Below are 15115 nucleotides of genomic sequence, written 5' to 3' on the forward strand. Positions count from 1 at the left end.
GAACACAGAAAAGGGAGGAAACCACACAGCCCTCCAGGAACCATCCCTCATCTACCAGTTACCAAGGAAAAGGGGCTCTGTGAGCATCACCAGATCCACCAGGCTTAAGAGAATCACGAGGCATTGCTGGGCTCTAGTTGTGCCAGGCATTTGTTAACGTGGGTGTGCAGCCATGGGGTGCTCACCAGGCCACTGGTTTGTCAGCGTGGATATGACCTGCTGCCCCCAGAGATTGCTTTTAACCCGAGAGATTCCTCACTTCCAAAGGTAGGCGATGAGCCAACAGCCCCCACTGAAGTCAAGGGCAGCACCTCCCACACGGGAGATGTCCCTGCAAACCTTCCAGCATTTCAGAGGGAGCCTTAATCAACAGCTAACATCAAGCCCCCAAAGTCTGGGGTGGGTTTGTTTGTTTTAGCCACAGTACAAATCCTATGAGGCTTGTTGTCACATTACAGCGATGTGACAAACAGCTTCTGAGGATTCAAAAGGGACCAAACGCTGCACCAACACCCTTAGTTAAAAGCACTGATGATTTTTAGAGAGGACCAAGGCTCACACTTCAGGTTGTACATTTAGCTACTCAAAGAACAGAACTTTTCTAACATAAGAACTGCACACAAAGGGTTTCTTGCCCTTTACAGTGATGCAGTTAGCGAAAGCCAAACCAGAGCGCAGGAAAAACACACCACGGAAAATAAAGCACTTTGTTGCTTCTACATCCCTACTCAGACTAAGCTCCAGTAACACTTCCTGGTGTGCTGTTTCTAGAGCATATTAAGAGAAAAGCTTCAAAAACTACTATAAAGTAAGGTTTGCCTGTTTGATTTCTAACTTCTACATCACTTCACGCTTTTTTCCCCTTCTGATCCCCCTGGGTTTACACTGCAGCCCGATTCTTTCCTCCTCTTTGACACATCCTTCTAGAAGATCACAGTCTAAGTTTTACCGTTTCGGATCAAGCTGTGCCTGTCCCTGAACACAAGAGAGGGAGGAGAACAGCTCACCCTGAGAACACTGCTCCCATCCTAATTCAAACAGCATTCCAGAGAGACAAAACCCAATCCCAGCCAAGTTCTAGACAGCCACACAAAGCAGGGGCTGTGTCAGTACCATAGCACAGGGGCCAAAAATCCCACAGCTGATTTGTTTCCTTCCCTCCTCTCTTCTGGCAAGTTAGAACAGGGGAATGGCCAGGGGACAGACATAGCCTCTGCTGAACGCTCCTGAAGGTGCTGCTGCTCCTTGCCAGCAGGTGTAAGCACACTTCCCTCCCAGATCTGACCTCCCAAAAAACTCCATGTATTAGCGGCATCAGCGACAAGAAGGGCCAGGACTAACTATGGATACTGAGGGCATTCACACCAGCTACATTAGAAATACGTCCTGAAACAACTGCCATGAAACGTATTTATACCTGTGAGTAATGAAAGCTTTACTACAGTTAAACTTACAGTTTAATAACAAAGCTTTATGAAACTATTACAACTCAAGTCTTTTCGTCCTAGCCTAGACAACGCTGATTTATTATCGCTAAGGCTCCAAACACATTTCCACATCTTTCTGATCTCTGTTCTCCCTTGCTTCCAAAGAGGCTCACTCAGAAGACTGCACAGCAAGCACAGAGTTCTGTGAAGCGTTGCTGACAACCTCTGCAGCTACAGGAGGCTCTGCTGCAGCACCTATCAGCAGTTCGGGCTCATTTCAAATCCACAACATCACCCCTTTAAGCATGCCAGAACAAACAATGAGGTATCACTAACATCTGCAGTCTTTATGTGTATAATGCTCAGACAAAACCTATTTAGCCACCCTGTAACAGCAGTAAACACTAACACATCAGGTCTTATAGAAAGTTACTTCCATCTTCTGAGTCATCTCCAAGCTTGAAGCTTTCATTCGCGCCTCAAACTGGTCAAACTCCTCCAGCAGGGTCTGGTTCCGCAGACGAGCTCTTTCCTGGCGTTCATGCACTTCTTTCAAGTAGTTTTTCAGCTTCATGTATTTTAGTTTCATTCTACAGAGGAAAAAGAAACTGTACTTGAGTACGAAAACAACCCAAAGGTAGCTACTACAGCCCCTTTTCCCCAGATGCATATGGACTAACTCTTACGTAGGAGCTGCCCCCCATAAAGCAACAGCCACAATTTTCTGCACAACCATCCAAGGCCTCATACAACTGACAGGATGTCTGCTGTGTAACTCCAGCTTTGAGCAGGGGGCTTGGTGTTCAAACGGGTAAAGTATATTCATAAACTCTTGCAAATTTGTTTTAAATGGATTACGGTTTAGTCACTTATTTCACGAAATCAGAATGAAAACTGCATTTAGAAGAATGGGCTCTGGAAGCCCAACTGTAACATCAGGACTAAGTTTATGCAACTGCTTTAAGCTGATCTAAATCCCACCAAAGAGACCTCTTACTCCCAGCTTTTCTGTGCCAATGCTACCTGCCATGCGGCCAGGTCAGGCCAGCAGTCACCCAGCTGAAAATCCATCTAAACCAGCTCTCATCCACCCAAAACACACATCCACTCCCAGCCAGACCTACTTCCTTACCTGCTCACAGGGCAGCCACACAAGTGGCCTGGCCAGTACTGCACCTAGCCCTCAGTCCCTCGAGCCAAGATGGAAAAGCTGCCTCAAGAACTTTACAAAACCCATTTGAGGAGAGGAACGGAACAGTGGCTGAGGCACTTCCCAGCCCTCTTTTGTTGCTGTGTGTTTTGGTTTGTGGTTTATATCCCCTTTGGTTTATTGTTTAGGATGTGGTGGGGTTTGGTACAGACTGTATATACAATTTACATTAACAGATAATGCGGAAAATCCAAGGAGCAGGACCAGACCCTGGAACATCCTCTAGGATTTCCTGAGGCTTTCAGACCATAGGATCCCAGGACTCTGCAGCATAAACTATGCTACAGTCATTCTATGAAAGTTGCACAAAACCAATTTCTTGTTGGTTACTACCAATATAATCACATTTTAGCATTAACAGAATAAGGCAGTTCTGTTATTGCTGAAGTCATTTCATTAATAACTTAGAATCATAGAATCATAGAATAGTCAGGGTTGAAAAGGACCTCAAGATCATCCAGTTCCAACCCCTCTGCCATGGGCAGGGACACCTCACACTAAACCATCCCACACAAGGCTTCATCCAACCTGGCCTTGAACACTGCCAGGGATGGAGCACTCACAACCTCCCTGGGCAACCCATTCCAGTGCCTCACCACCCTCACAGGAAAGAATTTCCTCCTTAGATCCAATCTAAATTTCCCCTGTTTAAGTTTGAACCCGTTACCCCTTGTCCTGTCACTACAGTCCCTGACAAAGAGTCCCTCCCCAATACTTAACATATGAATTTAAGTTTGTTATAAGACAACCCTTCAAGATAACATTCTGAAAGCATCCCACGATACCCAAATTTTTCTGAGTAAAATAACCTATAAGAAGGTTTTGAATAGGCTTACAGGCATGTATCCGACCTCCTGTATTCTATCAGGTTTCTTTGCAATTCCATTCTTTCGGCTTCACTGGAAGAAAACAAACAACATAGAGTAAGAGAAAACTGTTTCGCAACTTAAATTTGACAAAGGCAGGAAACAAAGCATTGTACAGGGCACAACACCTCCCAGAACACGTCATGGGAAGGCATCAACACGTTAAAATAGGGTTCCAAGAAGTCCTAACTCTCTCCCAGCTTACGGACCCAATGTGCTACCCGAGTGTTCTATCTAACAATTTGCACTTAAAATCAAGCACTCATTTCTTATCTGTGCATTAAAGCCAAGTACATCTACTAGCACAACCTGCCAGAACTTACAGGAGGGGAACAGGCAGAAGTAACCACCAAAAGCATCTACAGCTGAGAAAATGCCATGTGCCATCTGTGTCTGCCCAAAGCAACACAAGGTCTGTGGGGATGATCAGGCTGCTCGAGGACAAACTCCATAGGCTTCCATAGACAATCTATTCCAAAGAGCATCTACTGTGAGGAAGAGGAGTAAAGCTGAGACTAGTCAGTAATTACAAACTGCACCTGAAGATGAGCAACCAGCCATGAGTGGTTTATGGGGTTTATTTTAATGTGGTTTTAATTTCATGTTTCTACATTAAAACAATCAATTGCTCAGACAGAAGCTTCCAGAAGATTCACATTACAAACCCTGCGGCAACCAAAGCAGTGCCCCAAGCTGCTAATTGAAACATAAGATCAAATCCTTATTAGCCTAAGGACCTGCACACTCTGAGCCACACACATCCACCTCCTCCCGGCTGGCCGGCACAGAGGGAAGCAGGAGAAGAGACCCTTTCTGCTGCTTACTCCGAGATCAAGGCATCCATTTTAGCCATCTGATCCTGCCACTGGCTGAAACAAGATTAGGGTTTCGTGTCATGTATGCAATTTAAAAGCCACGCTTCATCTGGGATCGCACCCTTTCAATTTCCTTTGACATGACAGACAGCCAAGTAAAAGCAGATTTCAAGATCTTGTTTTTACACTTCTAGAAGTAATTTTCCTGACTCTGAAGAACACCGATATCCTGATGGACACAAAAGCCCATGGACATGAACAGCCATTGGCTCCAGTCCTGTTTCTCATTCTCGGATACCAGGGGTAGCACGTCCCATCCTTCAGCTCCTGAAAGTTTCCTTTCTGCCAGCTTGGGCTTTCAGTATCCCATTCACTACACTGTTACAGCTATTTTGACAGCACATGAGCATGCAAGCAAGGTCTTCCCAAAGCAAAGCAATACAAAGCCAACACCACATAAAAGCCTCTCAGCGTCATCATTACAGATGCCTGGGATGGTGAGTGCACAGTTCGTGCTGTTCTGCATCACAGCTCTGCCCCAGCACTGCAGCAGAGGCAACCAAGACCTAGCTTGTGGATTTGCTTGCCTGGGTCCTGGCAAGGTTCTGTGTGTCAGGGACTGAAGAGAAGCTCGAAGCAGAACAGGGATCACTCCAGTCACTCTGCTGCACCGCCTCCTTGTTCACATGAAGAATCCCCAAAGCTCCTGCCCCACTAGGTCAGCTCTTCACGCATTTGCACTAAAACCCCACAACCAGTTGCTCATCAACCTTTCTTCTTAGATGAGCACAAATAACACACCTCTGAAGATCTTAAGGATCCAGGTAGCTCATTTTCAAACAGCCCCGAATCTCCAGTCTACAGAGAAAGAGCATTAGGTTGGGCTTTGAGAGCAGAATTCACCTCCCTGCTCAGGCACAAGCTCTCTCTAATCTCTGGCATTCCACCAGGCATCGATCTGCAGCAATATTTGATCCCTCACCTCCCATTTACACCAGCAGGGTGAAGATGCCTCGGTATTTTCCAAGATACCAGGCCTTCGTCTCTTTGTGCTTCAGTCCTGCATCCATAATGCAGGAATAACGGTACTCCTGTCATGATACCCTGTTGAGATAAGTGCACAGAAAATTGTGCAGCACTTGGGCACAATGCAATCCTCGCACAGCAGTAAGAAACACTATCTTCATGGTTGTTTTTCTCCACCAATCTGACATTAAATCAACTGTTGAGCACCAAGCTGCATCCACCAGAGCCTGCTCAAGACACTGGGCCCCTGGGTTAGAAGGGGCCCCTTTAGCACCTTCCTCTACATACAACTGACCTCAGCAGGTATGTTTGAAGCTAATAATCCTCCCCGGTTTACATCCTCCGTCCAGGACGTCTCAGTATTTGTACAGTTTACAGCAAACCACCCTTAGCCTGAAGCATCTGGCCTCCCTGTCCGAAAAGCAAAGCTGATTGCAAAGTTAGTCACAGTGTTAAGTACAGCACTTAGCTACCTAATTCATTTACTCCATTACTCACACACTCAAACCCTGCCTTTCTCACCAGCAATCAAAGATTAAGTGCTGAGTAATCACAACACGGTCAGGACTGTACAAAACACAGGGTAAACTGTCCACCCCATTTGCTTTATTATCTTTGACACCTCAAACCTAATCCGTTATCATTCTGCACACAACAGACATCCCTGACCAGCACAGAGACCTATGCATGCAGCAACTTTGTATTTAGATTGGATAAAGGACCAGTATTAAGAAATAAAACTCACCAATGGAGTCTAATATGTGCAAAAACCCCACAGCTGTACCTTAAATTACAAGCTGCAAGGCAGTCTGTGCTGACTATCAGAAGCTTGTATCGGGTGGCTAATTTCTCCAGCACTTCAGGACTAAGATACTTAGTTCTTAAGAACTAAGAAGAAGAAAAGAGATTTTAAGAAGAGACATACGAGAAGAGGTGGAAAAGAAATGCTCCTGAGGACTCCCTTCAAGTTCACCAACAACCAAACAGCAGCTTCGCTACCACATTCAGCCTCTTGCTCAAGCACGACTGCGAACAGGACCAGGATGCAGTCCAGGGTGGAACAGCTACCGAGTACTTCAGGTCTTGGAACAGGAGACTTGGAGTCGGGCCAGTGCAGAACGCCGAAGCTGAAATGCTGCAGTGATTTACTAAAGATTTCCTATTCCCCAGTTTAAAAAGTTGTTTAGATAAAAGGTGTCACTTCTGGAGAGGCAACTGCCCCTGCAGCACCATCCCAGAGGTGACAGCATGTCGTGGCTTAAACACAGGCAGCCACACAGTTTCTACTCCCCCCCCAACCTCTTTCTTTCCTTCCCCCCTGCCCCCACTCCCAGAGGGATGGGGAGGAGAATCCAAAGAATGTAACTCCCACAGGTTGAGATAAGAACAGCCCAGTAACTAAGGTATAACACAAATCACTGCTGCTACCACCAGTAATAGTAATGATAAGGGAAATAACAAGGGAAGAGAATACGATACCACCCGCTGAAACAAGCCCGACCGAGAAGAGAGAGTGCCCTTCTGGGTAACTCCCAGCTACATCCCGGGCATGACGTGCTGTGGTATGGAATACCTCCTTAGCCAGATTGGGTCAGGTGTCCTCTCCCTGCTTCCTCCCGGCCTCCCCTCCTCCCTGGCAGAACATGAGACTCACAAAGTCCTTGGTCAGAGTAAGTATCAGTGTTACCAGCTCTGTTCCCAGGCCGAAAGCCAAAGCACAGCGCTGCACCAGCTACTAACAAGGAGAAAAACTGACTGCTACTGCTGAACCCAGGGCACAGCAGCATACAGCTGGTGTCTGGCATCGAAAGGACTCCTGTTTGTCAGCACCACCGAGTGCAAATAACTCCCAAATCTTTCAGTGCAACTGAACTGGGCAGAGGAGCTGATATCTGCAGTGTGTTACGGGCCCAGAGGTTTCAGAGGAGCTGAAGAGGGACAGCCCACTTGTGCAGTGCCAGCTCAGCCCTAGCTCAGACAACAGAGAAGCTACAAAAGAGGTGACCAAACCTCACGCAGACCAAGCTCTCGGGAGCACAAGACACCTCTACTCCTGACATGAGTGATATCTGCACACAAAGACACAGCTTAAAGCAGTTCATGATCTAAAACACGCAGATTTTAACCTCCCCTCTCCCTTTTCTAATGCCACAATTTAGATAAAGTGTCTTCCCTATCAAGGGACACACCTTTCCATGCAATTCCTAGGCAATAAAGGCTGTTCACCCTGGAGAAGAGAAGCTGCATGGAGACCTCAGAGCAGCTTCCAGTGTCTGAAGGGGACCTATAGGGATGCTGGGGAGGGACTCTTCATCAGGGACTGTAGTGACAGGACAAGGGGTAACGGGTTAAAACTTAAACAGGGGAAGTTTAGACTGGATATAAGGAGGAAGTTCTTTCCTGTGAGGGTGGTGAGGCACTGGAATGGGTTGCCCAGGGAGGTTGTGAGTGCTCCATCCCTGGCAGTGTTCAAGGCCAGGTTGGATGAAGCCTTGGGTGGGATGGTTTAGTGTGAGGTGTCCCTGTCCATGGCAGGGGGGTGGAACTGGATGATCTTAAGGTCCTTTCCAACCCAAACTGTTCTATGATTCTATAACAAAACACATTTTAAATAGCTTTACTCTGTCTTTTAAACAGCAAGTTATACCAGTTTGCCCATGGTGTTCCAGACCAGAACAGGGTACCAGTGAAGATACACACAGCAGCTTGGCAGAAGCACTGATCTATAGACACGGTTCTCTTCTTGTGGCCACAGCGTTGTTATTTCTGCTAACACTGCACACCTGAGACCCAGAAACCAAAGCTCTGTGCTGGACAGAGAACTGGCACTGCTTAAACAACCAGGTCCCCGACAGCAGTGATCTTGAGCCTCTTGAGAGGCTTCCTCTGGGCAGGCGCGAAGTGGTGACTGACCTCAACTACTGCAATTACTACAGTGAGTAACAGGCCAGGAGCATCACTAGGATGCACTAGGAGCATCCTGAGGAGCTGCTGGTGACTGAGATCCCCCAGGCCACAGCCCCTTTGCACCCACTGGCTTCTTCCCTGAAGCCACATCCCCCAAAGCACCCATAAACGGCAACACCCAAAATAACAGCTATTCAGGATTGAAAGGTCACCTACAAGGGAAGCAGCTGTGCGCATCCATTCACCTGGCCTGCGCTGACACACCAGCACTGATGTTTGCCTGCTGGTTAAAGTAACAAGTGATTCTGTGACTATTGCCAGGAGTGCCCCCGGAGCACACCAGTGAGAGCTCTGCAGCACATTCATGGCCTCGCAGGATCAGCCAGGCTGGAAAAGCCCTTTCAGCCCATCCAGTCCAACCGCTCCCAGCACTGCCAAGGCCACCCCTGCCCCATGGCACTGAGGCCTCGTCTCCACGGGCTGTGACCCCTTGCAGGGCCGGTGCCTGCAGCCCTGCCCTGGGCAGCCTGTTCCAATGCCCGAGCACCCTCTGGGGCAGGAACTGCTCCTCAGCTCCATGCAACCCTCCCCCAGCACAGCACTCCGCCCCCGCGGCCAGGCGCTATGGACGCCGTGGCTGCCCCTGCTGCCAGCACCAGCCAGCGCAGGGGCCGTGCTGGACCAGCAGAGCACAGACGGGCCCTGCCCGCGTCACCGCGGGGCACCAGGGGCAGCCCTGCCCGGCCACGCGCCACGGGCACCGGGGACCCCATTTCCCCCTCCCCGGGGATCAGCGGTACCGGGATCCCCCCCCCCCCGCGGGCCGGGAGGGCCCGGCCAGCAGCGCGGCCCCTCGGGAGGGCACAGCGAGGCCTGGGGGCCCCGCGGCGCCGCCCGCCCCTCACGGCCCTTCCCCGGAGCGGCGGCCGAGGCGCACCGGAGGCCCCGGGGCCTGGAGGGCGGTGCGGGCCGGCGCAAGGCAAGGCCGCCCGGAGCCTCACCTGCGGAAGAGGCGCTGCAGGAAGGAGCCGGGCTCCGGGCCGCGGGGGCAGCCGGGCTCCGGGCCGCGGAAGCCCCCCCCGTAAACGGCGCCGGCGCCGCTCATGCCGCGCTGTTTACGGCTGCCTCAGGGCCCGCTCCCGGCCCGCCCCGGAAGCCCCGCCCCGCGTTGCTATGGGCACCGGCGGCCGCGGCCCGCGGGGCCGGGGCGGTGCGGAGCGGAGCCGGCCCGCGGGCACCGGGCGCGATGGGGCCGCCTTGGGGTCTCTTCAACCTTTAGGGCGGTTCGAATGGTTCAGGACGCACCGCGGGGGCCGCGGCGGCGGCAGGGGCAGGGCAGGGGGTGACGGGCGAGCGCTGCGGGGCTGTGAGGGGGCCCCAGCGGCGCATCCCGGGCCTGCGGCGCAGGCCTGGGCGCTGCCGGCTGTACCGCGTTTGTACCCGGGCCCGCGCTGCGGCTGCCGGCGGTTGGAAACGCGGCCATTCCGGTGCCGCTGCGGTTACAACGGCCGCGGGCTGCGGCTGGGAGCAGGCTGGGGCGGTGCGTGATCCCCGTGCCAGGGGAAACCTGGGCCTTGGAACGGCGCTGGGACATCAATGCCCACGCTAACGGGGAGCTGCTGGGCAGTTACGGTGACAGGGACCCCCTGTAACAGCTGCTTTCGCCGAGCTGACCGCGCACGGTGGCCTTCAGGGCAAAACCGAACCGGAGAGTGCGAGCGGCCTCTTTGCACCGCACAGAAATCGGACATCCCAATGAGACCCCGAGCTCCCGCTTCCCCGCGGGCAGAGCTCGCCCGTGCCCTCTCACCAGGGCCCACCCGAAGGAGCCGCGCCGCGGGCTCAGCCCCACGTTCATTCTGCTGGTAAAGAGGAAATAAAAGCGCTTTTGTTGCGTTTCCAGGTAAAAAACTTGGATCCCTTTGAGAGGAAGTTGCCAAATCGGTGAGTAAATTCCAGCGCCCCAAAAGAGCCCCTTCCACCGGTGGCTGGATTTGAGCAGAGACACCGCATCAACAGGCAAAACTGTACATAGCTGGGAAATGCGTAAGCATGATTGGAGCAGCAATCACTGCACAATTAGTACAGGATAATAATTACTCTTCATTAGAACTGCTGTGTGACAACAGTGTCAGCTGCGGTTGGGAGGGAGCAGAGGAGGCTCCGGAGCTTCCAGGCTGCCATGGGCCGGGTTCCTCATGTCTGAATCCATCCCTGTTCCGGTGGTTTTCAACACCCTCAAACTGAGATAAACCAAATTCACATCACACAACCCCAGCCTGGTTTGGGTTGGAAGGGACCTTAAAGCTCCTCCAGCCCCAACCCCTGCCACGGGCAGGGACCCCTTCCACTGGAGCAGCTTGCTCCAAGCCCCTGTGTCCAACCTGGCCTTGAGCACTGCCAGGGATGGGGCAGCCACAGCTTCTCTGGGCACCCTGTGCCAGCGCCTCAGCACCCTCCCAGGGAAGAGCTTCTGCCTAAGAGCTCAGCTCAGTCTCCCCTCGGGCAGGTTCAAGCCATTCCCCTTGGCCTGTCCCTACAGGCCCTTGTCCCAAGCCCCTCTCCAGGTTCCCTGCAGCCCCTTCAGGCACTGGAGCTGCTCTCAGGTCTCCCCTTCAGGAGCCTTCTCTTGTCCTGGCTGCCCCAGCCCAGCTCTAAGCTGACATAGCTGTGCTTCACAGACCCCAAACTGGCTTCTGTCACTTGATTAGCCGTAGCTGCTGCCCAGCTTACCCTGCATGTATCCGCGATGAATAAATGGCTCTATGAGGTTTGGGAGGCTCCAGCTCACAGGAGAGCTTCCCTACTCCAGGGAAAGGCTTTGCTGATCCAGGAGCCTTCTGTTGTCAAGTTCATATAAACTCTCTCCTAATTAAAGACACACTGTGTGTTCTCAGCCTTGTGTTCACTGAAAGCGAGGCCGTGCTGCAGAGACCTCCGTTGCATCACGAGGTCACATCTTCACAAGAACCAGCAGGTGAAACCTGGGTCTGAGCTTGCTGAAATTCCTAAAGTTGGGCATTTTTTCCCCAGATCCTGACTCTGCAACCCAGCATCACCACAGCTTTGGCATCTCAGCTGCAGATCCCCCAGGCCTACTCAAGAGTTACTTGTAGGACTAAGGCTTCTCTGGAGCCTTTGTAGCAGAGTGATGCTCCTGCTCGGCCATGGGGATGCATCAATGGAAATAAGTTTTTCCTGGTTGCTTCATAGTTGCATTTCTTTTATTTCCCCCACACGGTCACTCGTACCAGCTCTCATTGGGAATATCTGCGTCAAAATAACCACTCACTCCTTTGACACTGAGGTGAGATGCAAACCTGTTATTTCAGGATGCTCAGTGCGTGTCCAGGTGAGCCATGAGAGCTGCTCCGCCGGGCTGACACGTAGTTCAAACGCATTGCTGACTGCCAGAGCACAGAGCTGCCGAAAGCTGCGCGGCTCTGACCAAGGAAGCACTTCCCTGTACTACAAATCCGTCGCTTCTCAAAGCAGGCAAAGAGCGTGGCTCCCCGCAGCCGGCACTGCTGACACGCCAGGTTTGGGTCCGCAAGGTTCAACCTCAGCTGCTTGCTGAGTTAATACAAAACTTTCCCGTCTGAAATGACAAACTGCATTAATGCACTGGAAAACCTGATTCCCAAACTCCCATTTCCAGGTTTCAGCTCAAAGGGCTCAGCCTCCAGCCCCAGAACCGCCCTGTTTATGCCTCCCGGGCTGTCCTGCCCCTGGCAGTTGTTGGATTTGCCCTATGGACCATGGTGCAATGGCTGTGAGGAGTCGGGGTCTCACCAGTAACCTCATGACTGGCATCCTGGCAACAGCTCCCCAGCCCTGGGAGCTGAGGAGGAGAAGGAGCAGTGCTGGCTTTGTGCTCTCCCGTCAGCACTTGATGCCTCTTTTAGAATGTTTTAATTTCACTTTAATGTAATCTGATAGGAGCTGTAAAACTGCCCAAGAAATCCGCCTCCTTCTGCCTTACAAAGACACTTCCAAATGAGGGGGTTTCCCTCAGTCGCTGCCAAACTAAAGCATCCCCCGATTCAAACGCAGGGGTTGATGTGCACTCATCTCAGCAGCTTTACAGCTGCCTGCTTCCCTCTGGAGACATCACATCGTGCATGAAGGCGCAGAGCTGGCCTCGCTCTGGTGCAGGGCACTCACCTGCGCTGCTGTGTTTCAGCTACTGGGATGTATTTCTGCTGGGCTCTGCCCCAGGATCCCTGCTGCAGTTTGCCTGCCCTGCTTGTCTCTTGCCTGGTCTGTGCTTTTACTTCCCAGCTGCTGCAGCTGATCCGTGTGTATCAGCTTTGGCCTCCCCCTCTCTGCTGTAACCAGCCCTTGGCATCTATCAGAGCTCCCTGCCATGGGGTCCAGGGGTTTTCCTGAGTGATGGATCCTCCTGCAGCATGTACCTGCTGCAGACTGACTGCCGTAGCACTGGATCCAATCCTATAGGATGGGGAGGGTGCTCCTTGGGCTTGGCAAGACGGGAAGCTCTTTATATGAGGCAGAAATTGTCGATGTCCTCTCGCAGGGTGGCTTGGGACAAAGCCTCCCCCCCTCACACTGCTGCTGGGTGATGACGATGTTTCAATGATGAGCTGTTACAGATCAGGGGCCCTCTGATTTCCCCCTAACTGGGTTTCACTTAACTGAGAAACACAAACGCTGCTCGAGGAGGTCTGGGCTAGGATAAACCAAACCACGACTTCAAAGGCATCAAAGAGAAATCCCTGATGGAAACCCAGAGGGGCGAGTGGCTGCGAGCCCCAGTGCCTGCAGCAGGCACATGGCTGAGACACGGAGCAAGCCTGAACGTTTCCCTGCCACCAGTTTGCTGCCAAACACAGGAGGGGCTGGTGAGTGGTGGTTTCTTGGGAAAAGGATTTGCCTGGGATGCACCAAAAGAGGTTTTCCCTCTCCGCACTTGTGACTTCGGGCAGTGACCATGCACTCAGCTTGCCCAAGCGTCAGGACAGGACCAAACACATCGTGTGTTCCCCAGTTAGATTCCTGGTGTCTGTGCAAAAGACGTACCAAAGAATTTCCATAGTGCCCATACGAGTCTTCCTGTACGACTCAAGTCCCGAATGAAGAGCACTAATAATACATCAGTAATCAAAGAGCAAATAACAGCAGCCAACGTATCTCAGCAGAGCAGTTGTGAGGCTCCATTTCCGACTGTCAGTGTCGGTGCATGGAAACAGTAACTAACATGTTGAATTTAATGTTTAAATCTTAATACATTTAAAGGGAATAGAAGGCTTTTATTAAACGTTACCGTTCCCTGAAACCTGCTATTACACGTTCCGAGGCACAGATAGACAGCGCACTGGCTGATGGAGGAGGGCTCTGCTGTCGGCAGGACAGGTGAAGTGCGAACACCGGAGCCAATGGTAATGGCTGATTAAATAAGAACCCTAAGAGCAAGACTACAGCATTTAAAACTATATAATGTTTATTAAGAACACAAGGGCCTTCTCCAGAGCCTGTTGACATAATTGAACAGTCCCTGGTAATGTCATTGTCAGTGAAGTCTGAATTAATCCCAAAGAATTTAGACGCAAGCACACGCCATACGAGTGCTTTTTGAGCCTCCTGCACGGCACAGGAGGCTCCAAGACCAGAAGGGACCAGCTGTGACCTGGCTTTTCCATGGCCAAGGGTCTGGAGGGGATGTCTGGCAGATTCGGGTCTCTTTCCCAGTAATCCAGAGTCACTCCTGTTTCCACAGTGTAGACACAAGGAATTAACCAGTCTCCATCCAAGCATCTGTGGTTGTCTGAAGAGGAAAGAGGAGGTTGATGGTGTTGTGTTTCTGTGTCCCTGGAGAAATGAGACCTGAATGTAGGTTTTCTGAGATGAGAAACAAGAGGCTGGATTAGAACTGGACCACTCCCAGCGGACCAAAAGTCAAAAGGCTCGACTCCTCTCTGAGAGCATCCCAAACCTTACAGCCTGGAGTGCCCTGTACCACCAGCGCTTCAGTGAAAACCATGGGATGGAGAACGTCCATCACGGCGCTCAGATCTGCCCCTGCCAGACTCGAGGTGCATGGCTGTGTGCTCATGACACTGTGCTGAGCTCGTGGAAGCAGAGCTGGGATTTCACATCCCAGCATATTCCTGGCCACAAACGTGCTGATCCTTCAACCAAGTCAAGGTCCTGCCATGTTTCTGCCAGGATCCTCTTCCTGGACAGCAGCAGCTTCATAACCAGGAATAACCAGTGTTATTCCCAGCTCCTCATCCACCATCTATTTCCCACCTCCTGTGATCCGAACACTGCTGCTGCTGTAAAGGACAGAGATCAATGGATCAGGCTGTTTCACCAGCATTTTAACAACTGTGCGGATTAATTTCAGGTGAAATACCAAAAACCTTTCCCTTCTACGAGTCATGGAAAATTAAAGGGGAAATATAAAATAACTGGGAAATTCCTCCAAGTGACCTACATAACGTTCTCCTCTTAGCACCGCGCTTTGCAGCGGCCTGGTTTGAAGTCGCTCTCTGTGCTGACAGGGACAAGGCATTTAGACAAGGTAAAAAAGCCTGTGGGATCCAAAGCCTGGCTCAAAGACAGGGATCACCCAGCCCATTGTCTGCTTTGATTAATGAAGCCTTTTGCATAGTGAGATAAAGCGATGTTTCCCGAGCAGGGGATGCTGCTGCGCGGAGCAATATCAGAAGATGAATAATATTCGATACGATAACGACATCAGAAGGTAATCTGTGCATTACGGGATCCTGCTCCAAACTGCCTCAAATGATACTTGTTTATTTCCTAATTGTCAGCCACTCTGATGCACTCATCGTCAGGTTCAACAAGTGCTCCACGACACAAGGGCTGAAACAAAGGGAA

The 15115-nt window shown here is 51.3% G+C and overlaps 1 protein-coding gene across 2 annotated transcripts in view; it reads right to left on the minus strand.

Moving 5' to 3' along the window:
- KIZ (kizuna centrosomal protein) overlaps positions 1-9405 on the minus strand; it is a 47137-nt gene extending 37732 nt beyond the window's left edge. For both annotated transcript variants that reach the window (XM_065682575.1, XM_065682576.1), the window contains exons 1-3: positions 9253-9405; positions 3474-3536; positions 1861-2017 (exon numbers count right to left, since the gene is read on the minus strand). In XM_065682575.1, coding sequence (XP_065538647.1) covers positions 1861-2017; positions 3474-3536; positions 9253-9356 — 324 coding nt within the window. In that variant the 5' untranslated portion in view covers positions 9357-9405. The remainder of the gene's footprint in view (positions 1-1860; positions 2018-3473; positions 3537-9252) is intronic.
- Positions 9406-15115: the final 5710 nt, after the last annotated feature.

The sequence above is a fragment of the Lathamus discolor genome, chromosome 5, assembly GCF_037157495.1.
Source record: "Lathamus discolor isolate bLatDis1 chromosome 5, bLatDis1.hap1, whole genome shotgun sequence".
NCBI classification, from domain to species: Eukaryota; Metazoa; Chordata; class Aves; order Psittaciformes; family Psittacidae; genus Lathamus; species Lathamus discolor.